At 40.1% G+C, this 27500-nt stretch overlaps 1 protein-coding gene across 3 annotated transcripts in view; it reads left to right on the top strand.

Moving 5' to 3' along the window:
* Positions 1–27500, top strand: part of PDE8A (phosphodiesterase 8A) — a 155870-nt gene that overhangs the window by 67549 nt on the left and 60821 nt on the right. For 2 of the 3 annotated variants that reach the window (XM_050796135.1, XM_050796137.1), the window contains exons 2-5: positions 13955–14011; positions 16307–16497; positions 24153–24227; positions 25065–25119. In XM_050796135.1, the coding sequence (XP_050652092.1) occupies positions 13955–14011; positions 16307–16497; positions 24153–24227; positions 25065–25119 (378 nt within the window). The remainder of the gene's footprint in view (positions 1–13954; positions 14012–16306; positions 16498–24152; positions 24228–25064; positions 25120–27500) is intronic. The other variant, XM_050796136.1, reaches the window with a different exon arrangement.

Raw genomic sequence — 27500 nt, forward strand, 5'->3', positions numbered from 1 at the left:
GTTCATTGGTCTGTAGGTCTGTCTTTATGCTAGTACCACATTATTTTGATCACTGTAGCTTTGTAGTAAGTTACAAAATCAGGAAGTGTGAGTTCTCCACTTATGTTCTTTTCAAGATTGTTTTGGCTATTCGAGATCCCTTGAGATTCCATATGAATTTTAGAATGGGTTTTTTTCTATTTCTTCAAAAAACATATTAAGGATTGCTTTGAATCTATAGATTGCTCTGAGTAGTATTGACATCTTAACAATGTTAAGTATTGTAATTTGTGAATATGGGATGTGTTTCCATTTATTAAGTCTTTTTAATTTTTCAGCAATATTTTGTAGTTTCACTTGTACAAATCTTTCACTTCCTTGGTTAAATTAATTCATAAGTGCCTTATTCTTTTTAATGCTATTGTAATTGGAATTGTTTATTGTAATTTCTTTTGAGATTGGTCATTGTTAGTGTATAGAAATGCAACTTGTTTGGTGTGTTGCCTTTATGTCCTGATACTTTGCTGACTTTATTAGTTCTAACAGGCTTTTGTGTATGTGTGTGTGGAATCTTTAGGGTTTTCTTACATATAAGATCATACAAATGAATAAAGATAATTTTACTTCTTATTTTCTATTTCGACTGTCTTTTTTTTTTACCTATTTGCTCTGGCTAGGACTTTCTATGTTGAATAGAAGCAGTAGGCATCCTTGCTTTGTTCCTGATCTTAGAGGAAAAGTCCTTTACCATTCATTATGATGTTTGCTGTGGGTTTTGTTCATACATGGCTTTTTAAAAAATGTGTTAAAAAATTTTTTTTCTTCAACTTTTAAGCCCCGAGGTACTTAGGGATGTGCAGGTTTGTTATATAGGTAAATGTGTGCCATGGTGGTTTGTTGCACAGATCAACCCATCAACCAGGTATTAAGCCCAGCACCTGTTAGCTATTATTCCTGATGCTCTCCCTCCCTCCACCTGCCACAGGTCTCAGTGTGTGGTGTTCCCCCACATGTGTTCATGTGTTCTCGTCGTTTAGCTCCCACTTATAAGAGAGAACATGCAGTGTTTGGTTTTCTGTGCCTGTTAGTTTGCTGAGGATAATGCTTCCAGCTCCATCCGTGTTTGTGCAAAGGTCATGGTCTTGTTCCTTTTTATGGCTGCACATACTGGCTTTTTAAAATTATTATTATTATACTTTAAGTTCTAGGGTACATGTGCACAACGTGCAGGTTTGTTACATATGTATACGTGTGCAATGTTGGTGTGCTGCACCCGTTATCTTGTCATTTACATTAGGTATATCTCCTAATGCTACCCCTCCCCCTCCCCCCACCCCACAGCAGGCCTTGGTGTGTGATGTTCCCCACCCTGTGTCCAAGTGTTCTCATTGTTCAATTCCCACCTATGAGTGGTGTTTGGTTTTCTGTCCTTGTGATAGTTTGCTCAGAATGATGGTTTCCAGCTTCATCCATGTCCCTACAAAGGACATGAACTCACCCTTTTTTATGGCTGCATAGCATTCAATGGTGTATATTTGCCACATTTTCTTAATCCAGCCCAGTAATGGGATGGCTGGGTCAAATGGTATTTCTAGTTCTAGATCCTTGAGGAATGGCCACACTGTCTTCCACAATGGTTGAACTAGTTTGCAGTCCCACCAACAGTGTAAAAGGGTTCCTATTTCTCCACATCCTCCCCAGCACCTGTTGTTCTCTGACTTTTTAATGATCACCCTTCTAACTGGTGTGAGATGGTATCTCATTGTGGTTTTGATTTGCATTGCTCTGATGGCCAGTGATGATGAACATTTTTTCATGTGCTGTTGGCTGCATAATTGTCTTCTTTTGAGAAGTGTCTGTTCATATCCTTTGCCCACTTTTTGATGGGGTTGTTTGATTTTTGCTTGTAAATTTGTAAAATTCTTTGTAGATTCTGGATATTAGCCCTTTGTCAGATGGGTAGATTGTAAAAATTTTCTTCCATTCTGTAGGTTGCCTTTTCACTCTGATGGGAGTTTCTTTTGCTGTGCAGGAGCTCTTTAGTTTAATTAGATCCATTTGTCAATTTTGGCTTTCGTTGCCATTGCTTTTGCTGTTTTAGTCATGAAGTCCTTGCCCATGCCTATGTCCTGAATGGTATTGCCTAGGTTTTCTTCCTGGGGTTTTTATGGTTTTACATCTAACATTTAAGTCTTTAATTCATCTTGAATTAATTTTTGTGTAAGGTGTAAGGAAGGGATCCAGTTTCAGCTTTCTACATATGGCTAGCCAGTTTTCCCAGCACCATTTTATTAAATAGGGACTCCTTTCCCCATTTCTTGTTTTTGTCAGGTTTGCCAAAGATCAGATGGTTGTAGATATGTGGTACTGTTTCTGAGGGCTCTGTTCTGTTCCATTGGTCTATATCTCTGTTTTGGTACCAGTACCATGCTGTTTTGGTTACTGTAGCCTTGTAGTATAGTTTGAAAAGCCAGGTAGTGTGATGCCTCCAGCTTTGTTCTTTTTGCTTAGGATTGTCGTGGCAATGCGGGCTCTTTAAGTTCCATATGGACTTTAAAGTAGTTTTTTCCAATTCTGTGAAGAAAGTCATTGGTAGCTTGATGGGGATGGCATTGAATTTATAAATTGCCTTGGGCAGTATGGCCATTTTCATGTTATTGATTCTTCCTGTCCATGAACATGGAATGTTCTTCCATTTGTTTGTATCCTCTTTTATTTCATTGATCAGTGGTTTGTAGTTCTCCTTGAAGAGGTCCTTCACATCCCTTGTAAATTGGATTCCTAGGTATTTTATTCTCTTTGAAGCAATTGTAAATGGGAGTTCACTCATGATTTGGCTTCCTGTTTGTCTGTTATTGGTGTATAGGAATGCTTGTGTTTTTTGCACATGGATTTTGTATCCTGAGACTTTGCTGAAGTTGCTTATCAGCTTAAGGAGATTTTGGGCTGAGACAATGGGGTTTTCTAAATATACAATCATGTCATCTGCAAACAGGGACAATTTGACTTCCCCTTTTCCTAATTGAATACCCTTTATTTCTTTCTCTTGCCTGATTGCCCTGGCCAGAAATTCCAACACTATGTTGAATAGAAGGGGTGAGAGAGGGCATCCCTGTCTTGTGCCAGTTTTCCAAGGGAATGCTTCAAGTTTTTGCCCATCCAGTATGATATTGGCTGTGGGTTTGTCATAAATAGCTCTTATTATTTTGAGATAGGTCCCATCAATACCTAGTTTATTGAGAGGTTTTTAGCATGAAGGGCTGTTGAATTTTGTCAAAAGCCTTTTTTGCATCTATTGAGATAATCATGTGGTTTTTGTCTTTGGTTCTGTTTATATGATAGATTACGTTTGTTGATTTGCGTATGTTGACCCAGGCTTGCATCCCAGGGATGAAGCCAACTTGTTCGTGGTGGATAAGCTTTTTGATGTGCTGCTGGATTCGGTTTACCAGTATTTTATTGAGGATTTTTGCATCAATGTTCATCAGGGGTATTGGTCTAAAATTCTCCTTTTTTGTAGTGTCTCTGCCAGGCTTTGGTATCAGGATGATGCTGGCCTCATAAAATGTTAGGGAGGATTCCTTCTTTTTCTATTGATTGGAATAGTTTCAGAAGGAATGGTACCAGCTCCTCTTTGTACCTCTGGTAGAATTCAGCTGTGAATCCATCATGTCTGGGACTTTTTATGGTTGGTAGGCTATTAATTACTGCCTCAATTTCAGAGTCTGTTATTGGTCTATTGAGGGATTCAACTTCTTCCTGGTTTAGTCTTGGGAAGGTGTATGTGTCCAGGAATTTATCCATTTCTTTTAGATTTTCTAGTTTATTTGTGTAGAGGTGTTTATAGTATTCTCTGATGGTAGTTTGTATTTCTGTGGGATCAGTGGTGATATCCCCTTTATCATTTTTTATTGTGTCTATTTGATTCTTCTCTCTTTTCTTCTTTATTAGTCTTGCTAGCAGTCTATCAATTTTGTTGATCTTTTCAAAAAACCAGCTCCTGGATTCATTGATTTTTTTGAAGGGTTTTTTGTGTCTCTATCTCCTTCAGTTCTGCTCTGATCTTAGTTATTTCTTGTCTTCTGCTAACTTTTGAATGTGTTTGTTCTTGCTTCTCTAGTTCTTTTAATTGTGATGTTAGGGTGTCAGTTTTAGATCTTTCCTGCTTTCTCTTGTGGGCATTTAGTGCTATAAATTTCCCTCTACACACTGCTTTAAATGTGTCCCAGAGATTCTTGTATGTTGTGTCTTTGTTCTCATTGGTTTCAAAGAACATCTTTATTTCTGCCTTCATTTCGTTATGTACCCCATAGTCATTCAGGAGCAGGTTGTTCAGTTTCCATGTAGTTGGGCAGTTCTGAGTGAGTTTCTGAATCCTGAGTTCTAGTTTGATTGCACTGTGGTCTGAGAGACAGTTTGTTATAATTTCTGTTCTTGTACATTTACTGAGGAGTGTTTTACTTCCAACTATGTGGTCAATTTTGGAATAAGTGTGATGTGGTGCTAAGAAGAATGTATATTCTGTTGATTTGGGATGGAGAGTTCTGTGGATGTCTATTAGGTCCGCTTGGTGCAGAGCTGAGTTCAATTCCTGGATATCCTTGTTAACTTTCTGTCTCGTTGATCTGTCTAATGTTAACAGTGGGATGTTAAAGTCTCCCATTATTATTGTGTGGGAGTCTAAGTCTCTAAGGACTTGCTTTATGAATGTGGGTGCTCCTGTATTGGGTGCATATATATTTAGGGTAGTTAGCTCTTCTTGTTGAATTGATCCCTTTACCATTATGTAATGGCCTTCTTTGTCTCTTTTGATCTTTGTTGGTTTAAAGTCTGTTTTATCAGAGACTAGGATTGCAACCCCTGCCTTTTTTTGTTTTCCATTTGCTTGGTAGATCTTCCTCCATCCCTTTATTTTGAGCCTGTATGTGTCTCTGCACGTGAGATGGGTCTCCTGAATACAGCACACTGATGGGTCTTGATTCTTTATCCAATTTGCCAGTCTATTTCTTTTAATTGGAACGTTTATCCTATTTACATTTCAGGTTAATACTGTTATGTGTGAATTTGATCCTGTCATTATGATGTTAACTGGTTATTTTGCTCATTAGTTGATGCAGTTTTTTCCTAGCATCAATGGTCTTTACAATTTGGCATGTTTTTGCAGTGGCTGGTACTGGTTGTTCCTTTCCATGTTTAGTGCTTCCTTCAGGAGCTCTTTTAAGGCTGGCCTTGTGGTGACAAAATCTCTCAGCATTTGCTTGTCTGTAAAGGATTTTGTTTCTCCTTCACTTATGAAGCTTTGTTTGGCTGGATATGAAATTCTGGTTTGAAAATTCTTTTCTTTAAGAATTTTGAATATTCACCCCCCCCCCCCTTCTGGCTTATAGAGTTTTTGCCAAGAGATCCACTGTTAGTCTGATGGGCTTCCCTTTGTGAGTAACCCCAACCTTTCTCTCTGACTGCCCTTAACATTTTTTCCTTCATTTCAACTTTGAATCTGACAATTACGTGTCTTGGGGTTGTTCTTCTTGAGGAGTATCTTTGTGGCATTCTCTGTATTTCCTGAATTTGAATGTTGGCCTGCCTTGCTAGGTTGGGGAAGTTCTCCTGGATGATATCCTGCAGAGTGTTTTCCAGCTTGGTTCCATTCTCCCTGTCACTTTCAGGTACACCAATCAGACGTAGATTTGGTCTTTTCACATAGTCCCATATTTCTTGGAGGCTTTGTTCGTTTCTTTTTACTCTTTTTTTCTCTTAACTTCTCTTTCCGCTTCATTTCATTCATTTGATCTTCAATCACTGATAACCTTTCTTCCACTTGATCAAATTGGCTACTGAAACTTGTGCATGCATCACGTAGTTCTTGTGCCATGGTTTTCAGCTCCATCAGGTCATTTAAGGTTTTCTCTACGCTGTTTATTCTAGTTAGCCATTCGTCTAATCTTTTTTCAAGGTTTTTAGCTTCTTTGTGATGGGTTCAAACATCCTCCTTTAGCTCAGAGAAGGTTGTTATTACCGATCGTCTGAAGCCTTCTTCTCTCAAGTCATTAAAGTCATTCTCCATCCAGCTTTGTTCTGTTGCTGGTGAGGGGCTGCTTTCCTTTGGTGGAGAAGAGGCACTCTGATTTTTAGAATTTTCAGCTTTTCTGCTCTGGTTTCTCCCTATCTTTGTGGTTTTATCTACCTTTGGTCTTTGATGCTGGTGATGTTAAGAAGGGGTTTTGGTGTGAATGTCCTTTCTGTTTGTTAGTTTTCCTTCTAGCAGTCAGGACCCTCAGCTGTGGGTCTGTTAGAGTTTGCTGGAGGTCCACTCCAGACCCTGTTTGCCTGGGTATCACCAGTGGAGCCTGCAAAACCGCAAATATTACGGAACAGCAAATGTTGCTGCCTGATTGTTCCTCTGGAAGCTTCATCTCAGAGGGGCACCCAGCCGTAGGTGTCAGTTAGCCCCTAGTGGGAGGGGTCTCCCAGTTAGGCTACTGGGGGGTCAGGGACCCACTTGAGGAGGCAGACTGACTGTTCTCAGATCTCAAACTCTGTGCTGGGAGGACCACTACTCTCTTCAAAGCTGTCAGACAGGGACGTTTAAGTCTGCAGAAGTTTCTGCTGCCTTTTGTTCAGCTATGCCCTGCCCCCAGAGGTGGAGTCTACAGAGGCAGGCAGGCCTCCTTGAGCTGTGCTGGGCTGCACCCAGTTCGAGCTTCCTGGACGCTTTGTTTACCTACTGGAGTCTCAGCAATGGCAGAGGCCTCTCCCCCAGCCTGGCTGCTGCCTGCAGTTTGATCTCAGACTGCTGTTCTAACAGTGAGCGAGGCTTCCTCCGCATGGGACCCTCTGAGCCAGGCATGTGATATAATCTCCTGGTGTGCTGTTTGCTAAGGCCGTTGGAAAAGCGCAGTATTAGGGTGGGAGTTTCCCAGTTTTCCAGGTACCATCTGTCATGGCTTCCCTTGGCTAGGAAAGGGAATTCCCAACCCCTTGCGCTTCCCGGTGAGGTGATGCTCTGCCTGCTTCGGCTCACACTCTGTGGGCTGCACCCTCTTACCGACAAGACCCAGTGAGATGAACCCCGTACCTCAGTTGGAAATGCAGAAATCACACTTCTTCTGCGTTGCTCATGCTGAGAGCTGTAGACTGGAGCTGTTCCTATTCGGCCATCTTGGAACCTCCTGTGCTCATACATGGCTTTTTAAATGTTGAGGTAGTTCCCTTCTATTTCTAGTTTGTTGAGTGTTTTTATCATAAAAGGATATTGAATTTTGTTAAATGCCTTTTCTGCATTATTTGAGGTATAATGAATGAGGTTTTTGTGCTTTATTCTTACGATAATGTATTACACTGATCAATTTTCATTTTTCGATACATCCTTGCGTTTCAGGAACACATCCCACTTGGTCATGGTGTATAATGCTTTTATTATGCTGCGAATTCAGTTTTCTAGTATTTTGTTGAGGATTTTTGCATCAGTGTTTATAAGGGATATTGGCCTGTAATTTTCTTTTAGTGTCTTTTGTTGTTGTCGTTTGTTTTGTTTTTGAGATAGAGTCTCACTCTGTTACCTGGGCTGCAATGCAGTGGCATGATTGTTTTGTTTTAAGGGATAGGGTCTTGCTCTGTTGCCCAAGTTGGAATGTAGTGGCACAATCTTGTCTCACTGCAGCCTGGACTTCCTGGGCTCAAATGATCCTCTTCCCTCAGCCTCCTGAGTAGCTAGGATTATAGGTGCATACTACCATGAGCAGCTTTTTTCTTCTTCTTCTCTTTTTTGTAGAGTTAGGGTCTCATTATGTTGCCTAGGCTTGTCTTGACTCCTGGCCTCAAACAGTCCTCCCACCTTAGCCTCCCAAAGGACTGGGATTACAGGTGTGAGCCACCACATCTGGCCCTGACTTTGGTATCAAGGTAATACTGGACTCATAGAATGAGTTAGGAAGTGTTTCTTTCTCTTCATTTTTTTGGAAAAGTTTGAAAAGGATTGTATTAGTTCTTTAAATGCTTGGTAGAATTCACCCATGGAGCCATTGGGTCCAGGGGTTTTCTTTGTTGGGGGATTTTCGATTACTGATTCAGTCTGCTTACCAGTAATAGATCTATTCGGGTTTTCTGTTTATGATTTGGTCTTGGTACTTTTTGCGCTTCTATGAATTTGTCCATTTTATCCAGATTATCCAATTTGTTGGTGTATAATTGTTCATAGTATTCTCTTAGAATCATTTTTATTGCTGTAGAATTGGTAGCAGTGTCCCTACTTTCATTTCTAATTTTGGTAATTTGAGTCATTTTTATTTTTTTCTCCATCTAGCTAAAGGTTTGTGAATTTTGTTGATCATTTCAAAAATCAGCTTTTGGTTTCCTTGATTTTTCTGTATTATCTATTCTCTATTTTATTAATCTCTGCTCTAATCTTTATTATTTCCATCTGTTAACTTTGCATTTAATTTGCTCTTTTTCTAGTGCCGTAAATTATAAAGTTAGGTTGTTGATTGAGATCTTATTTTCTAGTGTATTTATAGCTGTTAATGTTCCCCGTAGCACCGTTTTTGCTGCTACATCCCATAAGTTTTGGTATGTTGTGTTTTTGTTTTCATTCATCTCCAAGTATTTTCTAATTTATCATGTGTATTCTTCTTTGATCTGTTGGTTTAGATTGTGTTGTTTAATTTCCACGATTTTGTGAATTTTCCAGTTTCACTATTGTTACTGGTTTCTCACTTTATCCTGTTGAGGCCAGAGAAGATACTTTGTGTTATATCTATCTGTTAAAATCTATTGAGGTTTGATTTGTGGCCTAACATATAGTCTGTCCTTGAGAATGTCCCATGTACACTTGAGAAAAATGTATTGTTGTTGGGTAGCACATTCTGTATATGTCTATTAGATCTTGTTGGTTTTATTGTGTTGCTTAAGTCTAGCCATTATGGAGAGAGGGGTGTTGAAGTCTTCAACTGTTATTTTAGAATTGTCTCTTCCTTCAATTCTGGCAGTTTTTACTTTATATATTTTAATGGTCTGTCATTGGGTACATAATTGCTTATAATTGTTATATCTTGTTACTCTATTGAATCTTTAACATATAATGTCCTCCTTTGTCTCTTATAGCCTTTTTTGGTTTAGAGTCTATTTTGTCTAATGTTAGTATAGCTACCCCTGCTCTTTTTTGATTACTATTAGAATATCTTTTTCTGTCCTTTCACTTCCTGTTTTTGTCTTTGGATCTAAAGTGAATGTCTTATAGACCACATATAGATGGGTTCATTCTGCCAATCTCTGTCTTTTGACTGGAGAGTTTAATCCATTTATATTTAAAGTAATTACTCAGCCTGCACAACAAAGCAAGACCCTGTCTCTACAAAAATTTAAAAATTAACCAGGTGAGGTGGCATATACCTGTAGTCTCAGCTACTCGGGAGGCTGAGGTGGGAGGATCTCTTGAGCCCAGGAGTTCAAGACTACAGTGAGCTATGATCATGCCATTGCACTCCAGCCTGCGTGATAGAGCAGTACCCTGTCCCTAAAAATAAATAATTACTGATAAAAGTGGACTTAACTTCTGTCATTTTGCTATTTGTTTTTCTGTATGTCACATAGGTTTTTTTTTTTTTTTTTTCTTCCATTTCTTTAATTACTGTCTTCTTTTGTGTTTAGTTGATTTTTTGTAGTGCAATATTTAAATTCCTTTCTCACTTCCCTTTGTATATATTCTATAGCTACTTTTTTGTGGTTAGCATGGGGATTATAGTGAACATCTTAATGTTATATAAATATTTAATTTGAATGATGCCAGCTTAACTTCAATAACATACAAAAATTCTTCTCCTATACTGCTTTATTCCCACCCTTTTCAGTTATTGATGTCACAAAATTAAAACTTTATGTAGTTGATCCTCCATATTGGTGGGTTCCACATCCGTGGATTCAGCCAACTGAAGATTGAAAATATTTAGGAAAAAAAAAACAATAAAAATAAAAAATGTAAAAATTAGTACAGCATTAACTGTTTACATAGCATTACATTGGATTAGGTATTATAAGTAAGTAGAGACAATTTAAAGCATAGAGGAGAATGAGAGTATGTTATATAAGGTAGTTGAGCATCCATAGCTTTTCATGCATATGGGTGTTCCTGGAACCACTTCCCTGCAGATAACAAGGGACAACTGTACATTGTGTGCCTAAAAGCGTACACTAATACTTTCAAATGTCTCTTATTTAGAAAATAAAATGCAAAATACAGAGTTACCAACCAAAGTTACAATAATACTTCCTTTTAAACCAATGATTTTTTTTCCCACCAAACTGTATTCATCTCTTAAATCATGTAGGAAACAAAAAAAGGAGTTATAAGCCATTTATACAATAGTGATAGCTTTTTAAATTATCCATGGTTTCACCTTTTTTGAGATCTTTATTTCTTCAGACAGCTTTGAGTTACTGTCTAGTATCCTTTTATTTCACCCTGCAGGACTGCCTTGAACATTTCTTGCAGGGCTTATCTAGTGGTAATGAACTCCCTTAGTTTTTTTTTATTTGTTTTATTTTGTTTTTGTTTTTGTTTTTCATTCTGGAGATGTCTTAATTCCTCCCTCACTTTTGAATGAAGTTTTAGGATATAGGATCTTTGATTGACAATTTTTTTTCTTTTAGCACTTTAAATATAGCTGACCTCCTAAGCTTCTGATGAGAAATCTGTTGATAATCTTATTGAGGATTTCTTGTGTGTGACCAGTTTCTTCTTTCTTGCTGCTTTCTTTTTTTGTTTTTCTTCTTTTTTATTTGTTAATTTTTTTTGAGATGGCATCTCACTCTGTTGCCCAGGCTGGAGTGCAGTGGTGCGATCTCGGCTCACTGCAACCTCCACCTCCCAGGTTCAAGCAATTCTTCTGCCTCAGCCTCATGAGTAGCTGGGGTTACAGGCACCCGCCACCACACCCAGCTAATTTTTTTTTTTTTTTGTATTTTTAGTAGAGACAGGGTTTCACCATGTTGGCCAGCCTGGTTTTGAACTCCTGGCCTCAGGCGATCCTTCCATCTTGGCCTACCAAAGTGCTGGGATTACCAGCGTGAGCCACCATGCCCAGTTCTTGCTGCTTTCAAGATTCTCTTTTTATCTTTCAGCAGTTTCATTATAGTGTATCTTGGTATGGGTCTCTTTGAGTTCATCTTACTTATTGTTTGTTGAGCTTCTTGAATATTTATATTTATGTCTTACATCAAGTTTGGGATGTTTTCTTCATACATTTTCTCTTTCTCTTTCTCTCCAGCGTCTGGGACTCCCATGATGCATATATTAGCTTGTTTCATGGTGTCCTTCAGGCACTGTAAGCTCTGTTCACTTTTTTTTTTTCCAAAGCTTTTTTCTGTTTCCCAGACTCGATAATTTCAATTGTCCCCTCTGTAAGTGTGCTCATTTTTTCTTTTGCCTGCCCAAATTTGCCTTTGAATCTCTTCAGTGAATTTTTCATTCCAGTTATTGTACTTTTCAGCTCCAGAAATTATTTTTGGTTTCTTTTTAGTTTTTTTCCATCTCTTTCCTTATGTTTTCATGTTGTTCATGCATCATTTTCTTGACTTTCACCACATCTTTCTTTAGTTCTTTTAGCATCTTTAAGTTGTTTTAAAGTCTTTGTCTAGTAGATCTGCCATTAGGTATCTTTCAGGGGTGGTTGCTGTTGATTTAGTTTTTTTTTCATTTGAATTGGCTGTACTTTGCCTGTTTCTTTGTATGCTTTGTGAATTTGTGTTGAAAACTGGACATTTGAATTTAATAATGTGGTAACTCTGGAAGTCATATTCTCCGTCTTCCCCAGGGTTTGCTGTTATTGTTTTGTTTTGTTTTGTTTTGTTTTTAATTGTGGTAGGCCATCTCTGTACCAAGGATCAGTCTAATGTGTAAACTTAAGGTCTTCTCAGGCATTTTCTAAGCCTTTCCCTAGGCTTGCATAATCTCTTTCTAATTTTCCCTGTATATGCCATTGCTTTTGAATGCCTTAGTCCCTAATGTCTGATTCTCAAAGGGTAAAAAAGAAAAAATGAAAGGAGAGGAAGGGCGTTAGCCCTTTAAATCTCCTAGAAGTCTCTTCAACTAGAGGGGGAATGGCTTGCAACAATGGGAGAAAGTGCAACAATAATGCACCCCTTCTTTATCTGCACCTCTGTATTCAGTGATCAGAGCACAGATCCCTGATATTTGGAGGACAAGATTGTTTTTGCCTTCCCTAGGTCCTGCAAGTTGTGTGCAGGTTGCTTCAGGAACACATGCACAGCTACCCACCATGGGCCTGGGTACCTGCTATGTGCTAAGAGCTAAAATTAACTGTGGTTTACCATCCAAGCCTTCCCCTGGAAGTTGCAAGTCTTCAGTTGTTCCTAAAATAGCTATATCAGACATATTCTGCCAGTGCAATATTGTCTAGGTGGGAAGACAGATTCCTGGTGCTTCTTACTCTACTGTCTTCTCTGAATCCATCTTTTAAGACTCTCCTTGGACCTCTTGGACCATCTTCCCTCATAGAAATTCTGGCTTTGGCATCTGGTTACACCAGTATGAGACTGGCCCATAGTTGCACAACTCAAGAGGATAGATGATACCATGCACTGTCTGTTCTCCTGACTCTTTCACCTAACTGAAGAATCTTCCTCCTCAGTCTTTGGTCTAGAATATTAGGGACCGTCATTCTTTTTATGCCTTCTGAGAGAGAAAATTATTAGAAAGCAATTCAGAAACTGAACCAGTGGCCCATAATTAGTAGACATCAGCTTCTCATGGTTAAAAATATATGTCGATTTTTCTTCTGTCACTAAGCAAACTTCATATGATGTGCTTACTAGAATAGATCACTGCTTGAGGGGAGAGATTGGAGGAGGGCAGTCAGTTGGGAAACATTTTGTAGGAAGTCCTATGGATCTTGTTCTTCTGTTGCTGTGATGAATCATACCATCACATAGAGGCCTAGATTGGGATCTCATCAACACCTACAGAGTTTCTGGGCAAATTACAAAATGTATCTCTTTCCCTGGGTAGCAGCCCAGTGCCAGAATTCATCATCTGGAACTGGATTTCAGCCCTACCTTCTCCCTTCCTTGGGCCCCTTTGTGTTGTACACAGACTATTCAAATCGTCTAGTGTTCCTGAGTTTACAGCACACTGTATGGAGCTAAACAAACCTGGGTGGAATCCCAGCACTGCCACTTGCTGTGTGGCCTTAATGCAGGGTAATTAGAACTTCAGTTTTCCAGCTATAAACTCTCACCACATTACTATCGGATTCAGTGAAATAACATATGTTCAGCCCTTAGCACAATAACCAGAACACACTGAGTCTTCCATTGGTGCTGTAATTGTTGTTACTCATTGGGGTTTGGTTACGATATTATATTTATCTTTGATTTAGCATTACATTCTCAAATGGATAAGTACTTATCAGTAAGTGCTATTATGCTCCTCTGTGAAATGGAAAGTGTCAACCATTTCTCAATGACATTCCACGGTTCTGACTGCTGGACTGCATTACTCGTGTGCCATTTGGATATAAGATTTCATCGTCCATCAGGAAATAAATGGAAATAGGCACAGAGGGAATCAGCGTTTATTTAGTATCTGTTATTGGGGGGCTTTCTGTATTGTCATCTCATTTGGCCTTTGTAACAAATGAGAAATTGAGGCTGAGGAAGATTAATTCACTTAAAGTCACATGTAGCTAGTAAAAGGCAAAGCCAGAATCACATTCATTTTATTTATTCATTTTATTTCTCCTTTCCTGCTCCCCACTTCTCCTGGGGGCCATAAGGAGATCCTTAGGATTCTTCATAATCATTTCATTTATCTACTATTTACTTTATTTGTCTCTAGAATAGAAATTTTGCTTTCATTTCTGGCACTGATTAGAGAGAGAAAAAGTTAAGCTTCTCTCTGTTGTCTTTTTTTTTTTTTTTTTTTTTTTTTTTTTTCATTTTTAAGCAGATCTCTTTCTTACAGGTAGCAGTAGCTGATGTGCAATTTGGCCCCATGAGATTTCATCAAGATCAACTTCAGGTAATAATGAACTGTGCTGTATTTTTCACATGCTGATTTTCTTTAAAAAGGGTGGAGGTGGAGCTAAATTTACACATTTAAAATAGTCTTTCATTTAGATAATAGTGTTTGGATCGGTGTTAAATTCCCTGAACTCTGTAACAGTATTATAGTTATATAAGACAATATCCTCTTCTTAGAAATACACATTAAGGTGTTTAGAGATGAAGTGTTTGTAGCCTGCTTTCATTGGTTCAGCAGTAGGCCAGGCACGGTGGCTCATGCTTATAATCCCAGCACTTTGAGAGGCTGAGGCAGTAGGATTTCTTGAGCTTGAGGAGTCCTTGAGGAGTTTGAAACTAGCCTGGGCAACATAGGGAGACCCAGTTTCTGCAACAACAGCAACAACAAATTAGATGGGCGTGGAGGTGTGTGCGCCTCTGGTCCCACCTACTTGGAAGGCTGAGGTTTTGAGAGTCACCTGAGCCCAGGAGGTCAAGGCTGCAGTGAGTCATGATGGCACCATTGCACTCTGGCCTGGGCAACAGAGTGAGACCCTGTCTCAAACAGAAGGAAAAAATTGGTTCAGCAATAAATAAGAAATGTGTATAATTGCATGTATGTACATGTACGTGTTTAGAGAGAGAGAGAAAGCATAGCAAAGGTGGTAAAATGTTGATAAATGTAGAGAAAGGGCATCTTTAGTGTTCATTTTCATTCATGTTTCTGTAGATCTGAGATTTTCCAATATAAAAAGTAAAAAGATTGTCTTTTCAATGTTGCTGAATCAGCTGTATCAGAGAGAAGATATCTGTAATACATGTAATTCAAAATATGAGACAGAAAACAACCAATTGAAATTTAGTCAAGTTATCCAGACTCCCCGCACATAAACACGTTTCATTCACTATTACATTTAAAAATAATGTGAAAAGTGCTGACAGAAATGTGTGCTCTTAGTTCTCTGCATGTATGGTCTTTGTGTAGTTGAGTAAACTCGGAAGAAATAAACTTAAGGAGGGTTTCTGACAGCTTTGCAGTCTGTTTCACAGGCTGCCCATCTCCTCCTTACCACTGTTGCCCCATTGTCAGTCTGCTTCTGAAGGGATGGAGCACCGGTGCTCCTGAACCAGATTGGGAGTGAGAATAGCAGGCAGAGAGAGAGGGAAGGAGGCTGGCTGGATAAGGAAGAAGTTATGGATACAGGCCTCGCTTGCTCCAGGCCAGGACTGACGTGATCAGGGGCAACCAGCCACTGTCCTGGGCAGAGGCACAGATGCTACCTCTCGTACCTGGTGACTGTGTCACCAGGCTTTGAAGTGTCACATTTTGGTCTACTTTAAATCTTTCTTCTTTTAATCAAAGTGATTTTTTTTTTAACTTGGAGGAATTACATAAAATCTTGAGTCAAACATTTCAATACATTATTTATAGGATTAAGTATTCCAATAATTTCACCAAGATATTAGCATTCACCATCTGAGAACTTACCCAGTTAACTTTCTTTTAACTAAAATAAATATTAATGTGTTTTAATTCATTTAGTTTCAAGATAAAATGCCTAACTAAACCTTTGTTGAGTTCTGTCAGTGGGTTTCTTAGCAAAAAAGTAGGCATATGGCCAGGTGCAGTGACTCACACCTGTAATCCCAGCATTTTGGGAGGCCACAGCGGGTGGATCACTTAAGCCCATGGAGAGACCCCATCTCTACTAAAAGTACAAAAATTAGCCAGCCATGGTGGTGCACACCTGTAATCTCCCAGCCACTGGGGGCGCTGAGGTACAAGAACACTGGAACCCTGGAGACGGAGGTTGCAGTGAGCTGACATCACACTACTGTAGTCCAGCCTGTGCAACAGAGGAAGACCCTGTCGCTCACCCACCATCCCCCCAAAACACATACACACACACACACACACACACACACACACACACACACACAGAAATGACAATTCTGACCAGGCACGGTGGCTCATACCTGTAATCCCAGCACTTCGGGAGGCCAAGGTGGGAGGATCACGTGAGCTCAGGAGTTCGAGACCAGCCTGACCAACATGGCAAAACCCCATCTCTATTAAAAATAACAAAAATTCACCGGGCATGGTGGCGCGTGCCTGTGGCCCAACTACTTGGCAGGGCTGAGGCAGGAGAATCACTTGAACCCAGGAGGCAGAGGCTGCAGTGAGCCGAGATCGTGCTATTGCACTCCAGCTTGGGCAACAGAGTAAGACTCGTCTCAAGACAAAAAAAAAAGTGTAAGAAATGACAATTCTAACATCTTTGTTTAAAAAAGTGTTTGTGCTCTTTTGATTCAGGTACTTTTAGTGTTTACCAAAGAAGATAACCAATGTAATGGATTCTGCAGGGCATGTGAAAAAGCAGGGTTTAAGTGTACAGTTACCAAGGAGGCTCAGGCTGTCCTTGCCTGTTTCCTGGACAAACATCATGACATTATCATCATAGACCACAGAAATCCTCGACAACTGGATGCAGAGGCACTGTGCAGGTAAGCCCAAGACTCTGGCCTAAATAGTCCCATTGGCCTTTGTGACAATACATGCAGCCTAGAAATAGATTAAGTTAGACTCACTCTCTCTTTTAAGTTGCTTTCCATGCATCTAAAATAAACAGAATATTAGAACCTCACTATTTGTAGGACTGATGTATGTCTCTTTTGTTTTGTCTTGCTTCACTTTACTTGAAACAGTAAGAAAATATGAATAATAAGAATTATTAAGGGTCAAAGTGAAACCCAAAATGTAATTAACCACAGATATCACTTGCATATTAGTGCAGTAAGAATTATAATTTTTCAGATTGTTTTCAAAGTTGTAAAAATTTTGAAAATTGCCTTTTAATGTTCGATGAATGGGTTTTATTTATAACACTTGCACATTGTCAATACTATGAGAGAATTCTGTATAGTGACCTAAACCTAAAAAATGCCTTTTAAAGAAAGTTACTTGCTGCTGATGGAAGCAAGGCAAATATAAAATTTTATGACATACTAACTTGAAGGACATTTAAAATCTTGACTTTTAAGAGAGAGAAAAGATATAAGCTAAGTAGATTAAAAACCTGTGGGTTAAAAACCGAGGTGACAAGCAAATGACACCATATTAGAAGATTATTTGTGGGGTATGTGATGACGTCAACGTGGGTTTGTTTCCTTGGTGGTGAGAACTCCACACTCCTGGTAGTCAGACTAGGTAGCATTTACCCTTCCACGACTTGCCTCCAGTAGTTTCTCCTGTGGCCTTGATCTAGTGCCTGAGATGTGCCCTATGTTCCTCATCTGTTTCGATCTGGTTGACTTCACAATAAGCCATTATCATTGTAGCCCAGATTTATTTTATTTTATTTTATTTTATTTTTCTCAAGACAGAGTCTCACTCTGTCACCCAGGCTGGAGTGCAGTGACTCGATCTCAGCTCACTGCAACCTTTGCCTCCAGGGTTCAAGGGATTCTCCTGCCTCAGCCTTCCAAGTAGCTGGAATTACAGGCACACAGCACCATGCCCGGCTAATTTTGTATTTTTGGTAGAGACGGGGTTTCATCTTATTGGCCAGGCTGGTCTTGAACTCCTGACCCCAAGTGATCCATCTGCCTCAGCCTCCCAAAGTGCTGGGGTTACAGGTGTGACCCACTGCACCGTGCCCGCCCTACCCCAGATTTCTTGACATGTCATCTGGCCAGTCACCCAGCACGTTCATGGGGGATTGCAGCCCAAGAGAAATAGAGAGAGCTCTGGCTAGGAAAGAGGGAGGTCCAGGTCCTTGTCTGGCTCTTCCTGGACAGCCGCTTGTCTGTGGGTAACTGCGCCTTCTCTGGGGATGTTTTAGCTCAGCTGTAAATTTGGAACATTTGGTTTCCAGTATCCCCTTTATCCCTAACATTGAATAGATACCACACAGAGGAGGGGAAGATGATATGTAAATTACATGATGCTTGGTAGTCATGGTGGAATGTTGCAAGGCAGTAGAGGTGTCTAAGGTGGGCCAAACGGCTGCCGAGATAGAAAAGGGAGGACAGCGTGAGGGGGCTGGAGAAAACTTGGTCTCTTTCCCAGTCTTGTCCAGGCCCAAGCCTAGCCACAGGTATGTGCTGGACAATGGAAGTTCATACCTTTAAAGGTGACTACTAGAGCATCTTGTATTGTAAAAGAAAAATTAAATTGTATTGGTTATGTTCCACTGTTAAAAATTGTAGTAAAAGAAACATAACATTATATTCCACTTTTTAAGGGAAGAAAATATACTGTTGCTATACGTTTTAGGAATATTCTAAAAAAATAGGATTAATTCATTCAGCAGATTTTTATTGAGCTATGTACAAGAGAATGTTTTAGACTGAAAGTTATAAAATGAAGTTCTCGTCTTTTATAAGCTTATAGACTAGAGGAGCTGAAATATTTCAGTGAAAAAAAGTAATGTTACATGCTCAGTTAAAAACTCACACAAATACCAAATTCCATAAGCACTGTAGTTAATCAGAGTTCTTTCATCGTGTAAATAACAATTTTATATAGTTTTTAAGTAAAGAATGGGAACTGGATTGCTTTAATATATGGTTTTAGAGAAGCAGAGAAGACAGCTGTGCCTCTCCTCTGTGAAGTGCCTAGCACCCTCCATCCAGCCTCTCCTCAGGACCTGGGGCTCACTAAGTGAAAGCCCAGAGATTTAGAAGCTCTGCTTTTATTGAACCCAACTTTGTCCACAGTTGGCCCACAGGATTGCTTGAACAGATCTATTATTCCTCTTCCCCAGAATGGATTTCCAACATTAGAGGACAGGAATTGTGTCCCCCACAGACATCTTTTCTTTTCTGAACTGAGCACACCCTTACTGCTATCAGTGGCTCCTAACAGATCCTGGTTTCATATTCCCACCGCATCACGGATGCTTCCCCTGGGTACCCTTTTCTGATTGATAGCCCTTGTAAGCATGGCTTCAGAACCGAAAAGCTCACACTAGGTTTAGGGGAACCAGTGACAGTAAGCAGAACAGTCCCCTCCACTGTGCTAGCCAGAGAGCGCAGGCCTTTACAAATGTAATCCCCGATCACATTTATTTCCTGATGGCCACATCACAGCCTTGGCCAAGAATCTCAAGTCTTTCTCACAAGCTGTTTTCTACTACATCATCTCCATCTTGTTGGGTGAGGATTTGGGGTAGCGGTGGGTCCTTGTACTAATCGTAGTGAGGTTTCTAGAGGCAAGAGCAGACCCTGATTTATTTTCCTAATCAGTTTTGTCTTCATTCTGGCCCTTACCTGGCTTATCTCCCTTGAGATCATCCCTTTAAGGATGCGTGCCCACTTTGGACTGTTCAAGAAATCTTTCCGGGCTTCCCGCCCCTAAACCAGCTTGCCATGTCTCTGAGCTGACTTACGTGGCTCGTGAGACCTTAGCCCTGCAGAATTGTGTCCTTCCCTTCATCTTCCCTTTTGGGATACCTAATCAACACTGCCTATGAAGAGCTTTTCATCGGTTGTTGACCTGTCTAAATGACTAGCATTCACCTGTATCTCTCTGTTGGGGGCATTTGGAACTCCTTACACTCCTTATGAGATGCCTTGCTAACAGCAAATATTCTATGTCTGTTGTATTTCCAAATCTACCAGTTTAGGAACCCTACTTTGCAAGTCTCCTCAGGTCTGGGCACTGCATTTGGTACTAGAGCTACATAGATGAGTAAGATGTGCTTCTTGTCTCTGAGGAGCTAATACTTTAGTTAGCAGGGAAAGTGAGTGATTTCGGTATAGGCTTGTAAGTGCCCACAGAAGAGGTTTACGCAGAGTGTTGTGGGTGCCTGTGTCAAAGAGGGCTTTGCCAGAGGATACTTGAGTTGCATCTTAAAGTTTTGAAAGGAAGAAAGGTGGAGAAAATGTTCCAGGTAGAGGGAGCAACATGTGTAGAAACAGGCAGGACATCCGGGCACCTCTGCTCAGTGCTAGATGGCTGCTGGTCAGGCAGATATGGAGTGGGTGTCAGGGGAGGCTGGAACAGCAGACGTGAACCAGATGATGAAGGCCTTGTGTGCTGAGCCAAAGGCTGTGGACTCCACCCCGTAGGTAGTTGAGACACTGATATATTCTGCGCAGGAGAGTGTCGAGCAGGATAGAAAATCACTTGGCTACCAAGTGGAGAATGGAGTAGAAAACTGGAGGAGATGAGGCAAGTCAATCAGTTGTGAGGCTGCTAGAGGCCCATCCAGTAGTTCCCAACAGAGTATGGCTTCATATTCCCACTGTGGTACTTGATATCAACGTCTCCTCCCAACTTCCTATCAAAAAACCCATGAAGAGGGAAAAAGAGACAAAAATTGACCGTAGCAATAATAAATAAAAACACACAAAGATAAGATGATAGGTCAGAAGCTGAGAGAACAGAAAAGGATAGGGATCTCCACTGTATCTGTCGTACCGTGGAGACTAATAAAGAAGCCTGTTTCTGAACTGTGCCTCGCACACTTCAGTCTTTGAAGCTGAAATACCAGTGGCCATAAAGGAAGGCAGTGGAAATGAGCTTTGCTTTACTCCCACTGCGTTCTGCCAAGCCTGGGATGCTGGATTGCTCTGACCAGAGAAACAGATGGCTGAGCCCCAGCAGAGCAGCAAGGCTGTATGAGCTGGGCAGAGGCCTGCACTCTAGCCCCTGCCATCCCTGCTGCCCCTTGAATCCTTACTTTCTGCATCTACTCAGAAACCCAAGGTAAGGAAGAGAAGGATATGGACAGAGACATGGTTTTTCTACTGTGTTTTAAGAAGGGACAGAGGCATGAGGAACCTGAGGATAGTTCTCCACATACTGTAGTTTCAAAACAGCAAATTGCATCAGTTCTCAGTTTTAGTTTGAGAATCAGAGAAAACAGGCCAGGAGCCCGCTCTGCAGCAGACCTGTGCATACCTGCTGGCAGTACTCTCCAAACCTGAACTGTGCTTGTTGATGTGGTCTATAGCCCAGACCTAAGAGAAGGACGGCTACTGACACCAAGGGTGTTCAGTGAAGAGGTGCTAAGGAAACTCTTGTGACCCTCTTTGTTAGCAAACTCTCAGCCTGCACAGATGCGAATTGCATTCAGGGATGTGTAAACAGGATGCAAAGGGGGGCCTGTGAAAAGTGCCACCACATAATGAAGGGGGAAAAACAGCTCTGAAGACTAAGAAAATTATTTTTTATAAGACACTGTAGAACCTTTTGAAGACATATGCTTAGTGGACTCAGAAGAGGTGCGGCAGTATTTCTTTGTGCAACAGGAGTAGGTCTCTGTAATAAAAGGGAAAATCTCATAAAGGGAAATAGAGAAAATTAAAAAAAGTACTGCTTGAAAACCCAAAACACATTAACAGAATTAAAATCTATGTTGAATGAAGAAGCAAGATTGAACCCAGAGCACCAGATGCTTTTATACAATTTCTTGATTCACCTTGGTGTGCAGGTGATAATATACCATTATCAATCCCATTCTTTGTCATCTGAAACTCATACATATGGCAGAGAAAAATAGCAAAGCACAAGTAATGGAGTTGTGCTTTTGTAAAACTTAACTCATTAAAGGGCTGGGCTATATTCTTATAGTGAGCCTCCATTATGTGGCCTTTTTTCCAGTGTTGTGCTGAGACCATTATCAGAATTATTTGTAGTTGCCTAGAGTAGCTTGAGTCTGGTAGTTGCCCCCAGTATCCATTTCTATTCTTTTCCTAATAACAGAATCTCTGATGTGTAGCTGGGCATATGGCTATCTAGAAAATAGATTGTGTTCCCTAGTTTTTCTTACAGCTGGCCAATGGACCCATCATGTGTATCTTCTGGAAAGTATCCTTAGGGAAGGAGCATTCCCTTTTTCCTGCTGTCTGGAATGTGGACATTATGGCTAGTGTTCAGTATCTGTCTTGGACCATGAGGAAGAAACCTCATGTACAGACAGTAGTGGAGAAACACTGGTAGGAGCTAGGTTCCTGATCCTGCAGAGTCCGTGGCAGCCCTGGACTGTTTCCCTCTGCACATTTTTGATGTGTGAAACAGATACTGTTTAAACCACTCTTCTCTGATGTTTTCTATCTTGTGTGGCCAAAATGAATCCTAATGGTAAACCAAGTAGCATGGTTTTAAGACTTTCCCAGTGAGGCCAGGCATTCCCATAGCTCTTCCCCAGGAAGCAGCCTTTCCCATAGCTCTTCCCCAGGAAGCTGAGCCTGCCTGCTCTCCCCAGTCAGGGGGACCAGGGTTGAACTGGAGATTGACACCTGGCCAGTAAGCCCTGAAGTGGCGTGTCTACAAGGGATCTTCCAGCAGAGCCATGCAGCACCCTTTGGTTTGCTCCCTCTGGAGAGGATATGTAGGTGGACGCTAGAAGAGTACAGAGTGAACACGGAAAAGCAGAGGTGTTGAGGGGGTGGGGAAGAGGTGAGCATGAGAGATACTGGCTGGTCCCTAGAGCTGCTTTTCCATTCCTGAGCAACTTCCCTATCCCTGGCCTATTCTGCATCTGTTGTTAGATTCAACCTTTCTCAACCTGGATTCCGTAAGAAAATGAAGCCTGAATGCCCACAGGCAAGAATGGGCAAAGGAGAACACAGTCATGCCCATTCGTTTGTGTATTATGTGTGGCTGCCTTTGTGCTATAATGGTAGAGTTGAGTAGTTGTGACAGTCCATATGGTCTGCAAAGCCTAAAATATTTACTCCCTGACCCTTTACAGGAAAAGTTTGCTAAGACTGGGGCATCTGGCTGAGTGTACTGGCTGACACCTGTAATCCCAGCACTTTGGGAGGCCAAGGCAGGAGGACTGCTTGAATGCAGGAGTTCGAGACCAGTCTGGGCAATGTAGTGAGACCTCGTCTCTACAAGAAATAAAAAAATTAGCCAGTGGCATGTGCCAGAGGTCCCAGCTACTCATAGCTGGAGCCCAAGAGGTCAAGACTGCAGTGAGCTGTGATTGCACCACTGTACTTCAGCCTGGTGACAAATGAGAGCCTGTCTCAAAAAAAGATGGGGGCATCCATCGTGCATGATGAATCTCTTACATATCTGGAATGGTTATGTTATGTACCATCTTTGGGAGAATTGAGAATTAGTCGCTCAAATTATTTTCTGGATTCTGTGATTCAGAAGTGGTTCTAATCCTTGAACTAACAGCTGAAGCAAATGCAGTCAGTCTTGACTAATTTCTGTGCCTTCCTAGACACATTCTCCAGGAGGCCAGCTCACCTTTGACTTGACTAGTGCAGTCTGGTTATGTTCCTCTACATTCTCCTCCTTTTAGAGTCCCTCTCCAACATGAGTCTTCTTCCTCTGGGTCTGGGGTGAGTTCCTTCCTTCTCCAGTGGAGCTGTTCTTCTCTAGAGTCCTGCTTTCTTCTCCCAGTGTAGGATGAGTTCAAAGCTGTTGCATATCTCCAGTGGAGCACTTCTTTTCTGTCTCCTATTCTATGTCACGTTTATTTCTGCTCTGATATTTTGGCTGTATTTTCATTCCCCATGGCCTCTAAAGCTGCTTCTGCAGAAGGGTTGAATTCACTCTGTATGGGAAGTCTCGTACTCTTTGGGTAACTTTAGTGGAACAGTCTCTTGTACTTTTCTAGACCAGTCCTCTGTTCTTAACCCTCTCATGAGGTGTTGATGCTCTTCTTTCTGACCGATTACAATATCTTGCATTTCCTAGTTTTGGATTATTTTTGGTTATTAATTTAGCCTCCATTTTACCTAGGAACTCTTCATCCTTTGTGCTCCTTAGAATGCAGTGGAGCCAGCCCTTGGGCTCCTTTATCCCGGTTGTAAACATAGCCATCACCTTGTGGTAATAGACATAAACTTGCATTTTCCTTTGGAAGAAGAGACCAACGGCTTCTTTCATGTAAGCACAAAGTAGGGAAAATACTCTGCCTGAAACAGTGCAGGTTAACAAAGATCGGAACAAGTGAATGCATATCATCTTAGTTAACTGTTAATTCATACTCCATAATTGTTACAGTTAACACAGTCCATTGAATGGGAATTTGCCCCCAAAAGAGAGAAAGATCAAGTAGTCAAGAAGGTGAGTGAATTCAGAGAGTGAGGGGATCATTTACTCTCCCTTCTTACCCCTCTTCCAACTTTAATTGTTGTAATTGTTTAAGTATATTTGGTTTTTAAGGATTATTTTTATATTTGTTTTAAAGTTTTGTGTTTTTTTTAAGGTCTATCAGATCATCAAAACTCTCAGAAAACACAGTTATTGTTGGTGTAGTACGCAGGTAAACTTTCATTTTTTTAATGTTGAAATCGAGGTGTTAGTGTAATACTTATTCTTAACAGATGGCCAAATAGCAGCTTGCGTGCTGTGTCAGGCATTCCCCTTTGTAGTATGGCCTTTTCTTCTTTATTCTTTCTTATTTTATTTCCCTTCTTTGGTTAACTTCCTGGAAGGACTTTCTGCTCTCATGCTAGATTTTTGTGATTTTTAAACTGCCTTTCACTTTAGAAACAGGCAAACTGTGAGAGAATTCCATTCCTAAAAGTATGAATGTTTTCTAGGGGTATCTTCCTAGGGCCTTCTAATTCCAAATATCTCTGAGGATTTGAATTACACATAAATGGGGGAATCTTAGGTTTTGTCTTTAAATTGGAGGTAAGGAAAGAAGAGAAATATATTAGGAGAAGGGCAAGTATTCAAATTAATGTTATTTAGCTTATATGTTTTTATACATAGAAGAAACGTTTCTGTGTCCTTTAAACTTTTTTCCTGAGCTGTAGGGGAAAAAGGAATTAAAAAAACCTGGAAGTAGAAGAAAATAGGAGTAAATTTAACTTCGTTTAAATTAAAAATTTTATATATTAAAAAGATATTTGGACACTCCTGTATTCCTGCTATTAATGTAGTTTCTATATTTCAAGTATTAGAATATGTAATTCCAAAAAGCCAAATGTGAAACTGAAACAGAAGACAGTTTTCAACTTTATCCTTTAAATTTGTATATTAATCTGACTCATCTAAAAGTACTCATAACGAAGTATTTAAATTAGTAGAGTAAAAGAGGTGAGATGTAATTGATAAAAACTATGTCTGTGTTCTTTATTGTGTTATTTTGAAGGGTGGATAGAGAAGAGTTGTCCGTAATGCCTTTCATTGCTGCTGGATTTACAAGGGTATGTACTCACTTATTTGTTATACAAGTATAATTCAATATGAGAAATTATTTTATCTCAGTTCGGTACCCAGCAAAAGCTTTGAATTAATTTGAAGAAAAAAAATTATTTTCTGGCCAGGCGTGGTGGCTCATACCTGTAATCCCAGCACTTTGGGAGGTCGAGGTAGGAGGATCCCTTGGGCCCAGGCATTTGAGACCAGCCTGGGCAACATAAGGAGAACCTGCCTCAATCGTACTTAAAAAAAAGAAAATTACTGTCCTTGTTTTATAGTTTGGTTTAACTTCGTTTAACTTTATAATCTGCTAATCTAATCTATAACAGTTCATGTTCTCAGTCTCTCAAAATTACGCCTGCTAAAGTCATCTAAACATAATAAAATCCCCTTTAATGGCATATTCACTAAAAATTATACCATAGGATGTATTGTTATGATGCTGACATGTATACATGCAAATTTTTAAGCCAGTTCAAGGATTCTGGAAATAAGGCAACCCAAACACAGCTCTCTTTCTCTCCACTCCTAGCTTGAATGTGTTGGTTTATCTAAGCCAAAAGGTTGCTTGGGGCTTTGGTCAGCTGGCTGCAAATGAGGCCTTAGGAATCATACAGAGAGAACTTAAGTAAGGCTGACCCTTGGGCAGATTTGTAGCCCAGGTTTGTATAAGTAAGGTAGTCAAGAAATCTCAAGCTGTGAATTTAGTTTCAAGTTTTCTGGATGAGTAGGACTCCTAAGTGCCTGACAGAAGCAAATACAAATCCTCCCCAGAGGAAGACAGCTTCATCTTTGCCTGCAGAGGATCTCCATAAATAATTGCTCAAGGGCAGCAGGCAGCAGTAAGTCAAAGCTAGAGTCAATCCACCAGGTGACAGGGCATCCCAAAGAAAAACTAGCAGGGAAAAAAGCCTAGTAACAGACCCTCACATCCCTCGGAGACTAGTTATGAGACATGAATTATAAAGCAAGTATGCTTACTATAGTTAAAGAAATGAAAGATAAGCCAGGAAATATCTGCAAGGAATAGGAAACTATTAAAAGTGTCATGGCAAATTTTATGAAGAACAAAACTGAATTGTAAGAAATTAAAACACAATAATTGAAAAATTTAAAACTTAGTAGGTCACATGTAGCACAGAAATACAATGACAGGAAATAAGTTAGGTGAAGAAATGTGGAGGATAGTGTGTGAAGTTTTGTGTGTATATATAACTGGAGTTCCAGGAGAAGAGGAAGGATGGAACAGAGGAAATATTTGAAGAGTTACTACCTGAAAAATTTCCAGAACTGATGAAAAACTAATTCATAGATTCATGAATTTTGACATATCCAAAGTAGAGTAAATTTTAAAAGAGGACACATCCTAGTGAAACTGCAAAAAAATAAAAATAAAATAAAAGGACTTAAAATCAGCTAGAGGAAAAAAGATTACCTTCAAAAGAATGACACACTAACAACTAGCTTCTCAGCAGCAACAAGTGGAAAACAGAAGACAGTAGAATAACGTTTTCAATGCAGTAAAAGAAAATAACTTCCTTGGGAGGCTGAGGTGAGCGGATCACAAGGTCAGGAGATTAAGACCATCCTGGCCAACATGGTGAAACCCCGTCTCTACTAAAAATACTAAAATTAGCTGGGCATGGTGGTAATCCCAGCTACTTGGGAGGCTGAGGCAGGAGAATCACCTGAACCAGGCAGTTGGAGGTTGCAGTGAGCCGAGATCGCACCACTGCACTCCAGCCTCGCAACAGAGCAAGACTCTGTCTCGAAAAAAAGAAAAGAACTTTCTAGAATTTTATACCTAGCATGTATATCTTTCAAAAATGAAGGTGAAATAAAGACTTTCAGAAATGTGGACATTGAGAGAATTTGTAGCTAGCAGATCCTCACAAGGAAATTCTAAAGGATATATGTCGACCAGAAGGAATGTGAATTCCAGGTGGAAGGTCTGAAATGCAAGAGATGAGTAAAGAAAATGATCTGTATAGGGTAAATATATATTTACTGTAAGAAACAGTAATAATGTCTAGTTTCATGAGAGGATACAGGGAGAAAGAGACTACAGCCTTATATATCCAGTCAAGTTATTGCTTAACCTTTCTTTTGGGGATATACATAAAATTCAGAGATATATTTCCCCAAGCGGTCTATCTGAGGAAAATAAGTCAGAAAAGGACTCTAGCCATATAAGAAATGAACTAGAACAGAAATTTGAAGAGGAGAGGAGGGAAAAGTAGTGAGCTATAAACCCTGCCATGTGCATACTCCTTCGTGGTGCCTCCTGCTTTCTCTGGCTCTCTGTCTTTCTTTACAGAGGTACCTACACTTATGCATATAACATTAGTCCCAAATGAATAAACATAGACTGGAATATATAATATTC

The sequence above is a fragment of the Macaca thibetana genome, chromosome 7 (genome assembly GCF_024542745.1).
Source record: "Macaca thibetana thibetana isolate TM-01 chromosome 7, ASM2454274v1, whole genome shotgun sequence".
In the NCBI taxonomy this organism is placed as follows: Eukaryota; Metazoa; Chordata; class Mammalia; order Primates; family Cercopithecidae; genus Macaca; species Macaca thibetana.